The 5,101-nt window shown below is 52.4% G+C and overlaps 3 protein-coding genes across 3 annotated transcripts; 2 read left to right on the forward strand and 1 right to left on the reverse strand.

The window, feature by feature from the left end:
* Window positions 1-2: 2 nt before the first annotated feature.
* On the forward strand, window positions 3-431 carry GUITHDRAFT_83570 (hypothetical protein; the record flags this gene model as incomplete). The annotated part of the gene is made up of 4 exons (XM_005817841.1): window positions 3-57; window positions 104-180; window positions 237-310; window positions 356-431. 4 exons carry the CDS (start codon window positions 3-5, stop codon window positions 429-431), a joined length of 282 nt encoding a protein of 93 aa, XP_005817898.1.
* A 122-nt stretch (window positions 432-553) lies between these two features.
* On the reverse strand, window positions 554-2,008 carry GUITHDRAFT_122873 (hypothetical protein; the record flags this gene model as incomplete). The annotated part of the gene is made up of 4 exons (XM_005817842.1): window positions 554-619; window positions 666-723; window positions 820-1,751; window positions 1,802-2,008. The coding sequence occupies 4 exons, from the start codon at window positions 2,006-2,008 to the stop codon at window positions 554-556; spliced, it is 1,263 nt and encodes a 420-aa protein (XP_005817899.1).
* Window positions 2,009-4,137: 2,129 nt separating this feature from the next.
* On the forward strand, window positions 4,138-5,053 carry GUITHDRAFT_149613 (hypothetical protein; the record flags this gene model as incomplete). Its single annotated transcript, XM_005817843.1, has 4 exons — window positions 4,138-4,284; window positions 4,364-4,409; window positions 4,567-4,805; window positions 4,904-5,053. Coding segments are annotated over 4 exons (582 nt in total), but the record flags the coding sequence as incomplete, so codon positions are not given.
* Window positions 5,054-5,101: the final 48 nt, after the last annotated feature.

Below are 5,101 nucleotides of genomic sequence, written 5' to 3' on the forward strand. Positions count from 1 at the left end.
TCATGAAGTGCGATGTCGACATCAGGAAGGACTTGTACTCCAACATCGTTATCTCAGGTTTAGCTTGCTTCTCTGCCACTGTGACTCTGATGTGAGACCGTAGGCGGCACAACCATGTACAAAGGCTTGCCTGAAAGGATGCAGAAGGAGATCACCAACATGGCTCCTCCTACAATGAAGGTTTGAGCCAAACAATGTCCTGGCAGGCTGAGGCTCATCCGCCTATCTCTTAACAGGTCAAGACTGTCGCTCCAGAGGAGCGTCAGTACTCCGTGTTTGTTGGCGCAGCGATCCTCGCTTCCTTGACCACGTGAGAGTTTAGCAGCAAAGTAGGCTCCTGTCTGACTCTGACCAGGTTCCAACAAATGTGGATCAGCATAGATGAGTACAAGGACAGCGGGAAAGCCGTGGTACATCGGAAGTGCTTCTGAAGTGGAGGAAACGTTTGTTTAGCAATCGACAGATTTATCTATTTTACAGTGAGGTATTGAGACATCAACACAGTGCAAAAGAATAAAAGAGAGGATGGCAATGAAGCTCGAGCACACGCAGATCATTCAGGTACTTGGGAGACCTTGCTGAACACCTGGTGGAATTTCATATCTTTGGGCTCCAACGTCTGAGGTATCGGGTGAGAAGTTATAGCCGACTTAGAGAGGCCTGACCTGAGAAGAGGGGATATATCCTGAGTAGTGGAACTCGTCGGGTGAAAGATACAGGAACCTGCTCGCGAATGTTTAGGAAATACTCACAACATCTCACGAGATAAAGTTGCTGATAGAGAATGAAAGGAGGAAGGTACACGAAGGGAAAGGGCACCTGCTGTGGCAGCACTCGAGACGATTGCCGTTCTCCTTGAGCTTGAGCTCGAGGATTCGAAATTCATCATCGCAGCAGTCAAAGTCAAGTTCCCATGCCGTGAAGGACCCTGAGGACCCATCGGCTACCATGGCGAAGTTGTTGGAGAAGTTTATGTCCAGAGCCAGCTGCCAGTCTGTTGCATGCGAGCCAAAGAGGACGGGAAGTTTCAGACGGAAGTAAATCTGCAAGGAAATCTCGGAGCTCGATCTGTGTGTCACCCGGCACCACAACTGGATCATGCGAAGGACGACGCCGGATCGTCGAATGATCTTCATCTCATGCAGTAGTTGATCGACAAGATCTGATTTCTGGTGGAGACTGAGGAAATGGGCGATGGTCCCGTACCATCCCACACACGTCGATCCTAAGGAAGAGGATAACAGACTGCAGATCTCTAGCGGGCAGCTCGAGGAGCAAATCTCCTCGAACTGAAAACACCTCTCAAAGTCACCGCCTCGCCTGCTCCCTCCCCCCAGCGGTGGAGACCTGGGCAAGCACAGAGAAGTGCATGGTTCTATGAAGATGAAGCCTCTCTTGCTATCTGCTGCTGAGCAGAAGAGCGAGCATCTGCTGCCACAGAACCCTCCGTTCCCCGAGAACCGCAGGATTTCTGTCTCCATCCAGAACCTTCCATCTTGATGATCCAGCATGCGGAGGAGGGCAGTGATCCTCCCCTGCTCCATAGGGTGGATGAGGTGCAGGAGGCTGTAGCCCTGTGGTCCCTTGAAAGGCAGCTTTCCTAGAAAGCGGAGCATGCCGTCGTTCGCATCTTCCACCCGCAGAGTGCTCCTGTCGAAGACCAGCATGCTTTCTGTCCTGCACGACAACATCCCTCGCCGGATGGTCTCATTTCTCAGTGCTGCCTCCGGTTCTCTCGTCGTCCGCGGCTCCTGGCAACGATGTCAGCAGCTCCCCAACTCAACGAGACACAACTCCATACCTTCTTCACGTGCTTTACAGGAGACATGAGCGACTTCGTGTAGCTTACAAGGTCATGCAGCAACTGGGTCACGGTCCTCCCTGACCGAAGTTTCCCACCGTCTGGCTCCGAGTACACCGGCACCAGCTCGTCCAGTGTCACATGCAGGAGCCTCGTTCGGCTCCTTTGTGCTCGTTTTCGCAGGGGCTTTCTTTCTTTCCTGGTCATGCTGGAACAGGCGTGAGAGGCGTGCAGCAGACAGTCTAGATTGGAGCAAAGTGAAGGAGCTAAACAGAAAACTGAACTGTTCATATAGCCACACCTGCGATGTATACTTTCATAGCCATACCTGCGACATATACTGGCGTTCGATGTGTACTGTTAACGCCAGTATACATCACAGGTATGGCTATGATTTCTTCAAGGAATCTTCTGTCTATCACCCGCAGCATCCATATGTCTATTCGAGATCATGACCATGCACACTGTACTCGTGTTATCGCGGCCATCGATAGATGGTGCGTCAATGCATGATCATGCATGGCGCGTTCCTTAAGGTATTTCTGGAGTATGTTACATCACAACGCGATTCATGAACTCTCTGAATATGCTGGCTCGGGCTACTGCCTGACCTCTTCCTCCACCTATGACTCCTTCTCTCCCCCGTTCTCTGATCCTTCGCTCCCATTTTCCATATTTTTTTCTTATGTGCGCACTCCCGCATGTTTCGGAGAGTCGATGTCCAGCCGAGGTGCAATGGGGGTTAAGTGGGTTAGAGGGTGGGTAGTCGTGGTTTTAAAATTGTTGTTTGGGCTCAAGGCAGGGTGGTCAGTTTGCATGCGGAAGGTAGTGGACTCATATATGACAAAGGGCTAGGGGAAGATAAAATCCATTAGAGTGAGACATAAGAAATATGTCAGCTTAGGATGTATAGATGCTGTGATTCGGAGACCTCACTAAAGGTGAAGGGTGGTGAGGGCCGTTGACCACAATTTAACCAGAGGGGGTGGGAAAAAGCTGAATGGTCATGGCCGAAACTTCATATGCTCGAAAAGATTCCTGTTCAATAGATGGGTCGTTCGAAACTAATATATTTCGCACGGAGAAAATCAGAACGTTTCGTTAATGGTACAAATCGCTTGCGAAGCTGACTGCACGCTGACAACACACCCATCTTTCGAAGTCTATGGAAGGTCGCAAGTAAAATCATCACGTTACGCTCTGCCATCTCACTGGGGTTCCTGCGGGGCGTCCAACCCCGGGCATGTATAAGGAGCAATAAGATAATCTTGAGATTGTCATCCAAAAATTCCAGATTCTTCTGGAGCCAAGCAGATATTCACAATGTGCCCCAAGTGACCCCATTAACTGAGGACTTGTCGTCTGGGACAGATAAAGGGTCGCATCAAAACTTGGTACATTGCGACCCCTCATGGCCACACGACCGGCCCCCGCCCCCCCGGGATGTGGACTGAAGATATCTCTACCACCCCACCCCTGTAAGCCTCTCGTTTGTACAGCCACTCGATCCCTGTAGAGGACTTGCCACCCAAGTCGGATGTTCTGCCCCTCAGCCTCCGGGCCCGGCCGGATCAGCTGGCGGCCGCTGAGCCCGGCGGGCCGCTGCCACTCCAAGTTCTGAACTTATCGGAACACGGCCCGGACCTGCCAATTTTTACTCAAAGTTAAGTTAAAATCAGTACGAGCCCGGGCGGCGCAGGCTCTGTTAATCGGAGGCGAGCTTGATTCACCATTTCAAGGAAAACACTGGATGCGACCGAAGTGTGCGACGATGAGAATGAACGGAGTTGAAAGATAGCAGAGGAAGACAACATAGAAAGATAGTAGAGAGAGACAACATAGAAAGATAGCAGAGGGAGATCGCAGGTGATCGTATCCTGCCATCTCCAGTCATAGCCTAGGGAAGGTAAAGATGCAAGTTCAAGTCGAGAATGATATGGCAAGCAACCAGCTTGACCTACTCGCGTGTTTCTCCCCATTCGGCCGCATGACAAGGTAAATGCGGGGAGACCATCCGGATCAGAGGAGGCAAGTAGGAGGAGTTTCAAACAAGATGCGATCTCGAGAGTGATGAAAAACTTTTTTTTGACCTTTGGATCCAGATGGTGTCAAACATACATGCCAGATAGTACTGCTGGCCTGGTTGACAGTCACAGAAACTGGTCCAGCCAGCATCCGTCCAGCTGTTTGCAAGCATGGTTCAGTATCTTTGTGTCTCCTGCGAGTCACTTGCAATCTCACGGACGGTCTGCCTCCTCCTCCTCCTCCTCCTCTTCCTCCTCCTTCTGGAGGAAGTACCGGGAGACGACAAGGTCCTCCCCCCTCTTCGTCCTCCGATGGCTCACCCTAAAGCGCCTTTCCCTGCTGCAAAACAGCGGCCAGCAAGCGTGGCGGGCAGCTCAGGGTCAGGAAGCAGGAAGCCAGGGATGAGAAGAGGAGCAGAGAAGGTCGAGATCGGCACTTCACACTACACAGAGAGGGAGGTCTGGATCCGAGCTGTGCTGAAGAGGAGGAAGCGGAGGCTTCAAGGTGATTTGTCTGCTAGGCACTTCTTGTCAGCAGCATAACGTCGAAGCCGCAGGAAGCCTGACCAACTCCATCCGATGGGGTGAGCGAAGTGATGGAGTGAGGGGAGGGGGAAGGAGATGCATGCAGAGAGCAAAGTGCAGAAAAGCAGATCAGGGCAGGGCAGCTCAGACCAGCTCAGACCAGCTCAGACCAGCAGACCTTAGCCGCTGCTTGACTTTGCTTTCTCTCGCTTTCAGGAGACTTCATAGTGATCGAGTGTCGCATGCTTGATGGAAGCCCGGTGACGGTGCGGGGGCAGCACCCGCAAGCACGACGGGAATCGCACGTGCGGTTTGTGCTGAAGAAGATGGGGTGGGACACGATGAGCGCGGTGATCGCTATCTGTTCGAGCATGAGAGCATGCGGGGTCAGAGTGTCGCCCTCACAGCTCTCGTACGCTGGGGTCAAGGACAAGAACGCCCTTACGTTCCAGGAGGTGAGACACTGCTGGCCTGCGCTCCTTGCGGGCTCTGGGGGGGCTGATGGCATTCAGTTTGGGAGGCGAGGTATATGATACTGAAGGTGTGGGGGCAGGTGACGCTGGAGGGAGTGAAGAAGGAGGAGGTCGAGAGATCGGCCGGTCGTCTTGAGCATGGACTGAATATGAGCAACATCGAGTATTGCGACGAGCCCATTGCTCTTGGTCAACTTCACGGGAACTTGTTCCATGTTGTGATCAGAAATGTGAGAGAGAGCGAGAAAGTGGGAGGGAGAGGAGAGGAGAGGAGAGGA

The sequence above is a fragment of the Guillardia theta genome (assembly GCF_000315625.1).
Source record: "Guillardia theta CCMP2712 unplaced genomic scaffold GUITHscaffold_517, whole genome shotgun sequence".
Lineage (NCBI taxonomy): Eukaryota > Cryptophyceae > Pyrenomonadales > Geminigeraceae > Guillardia > Guillardia theta.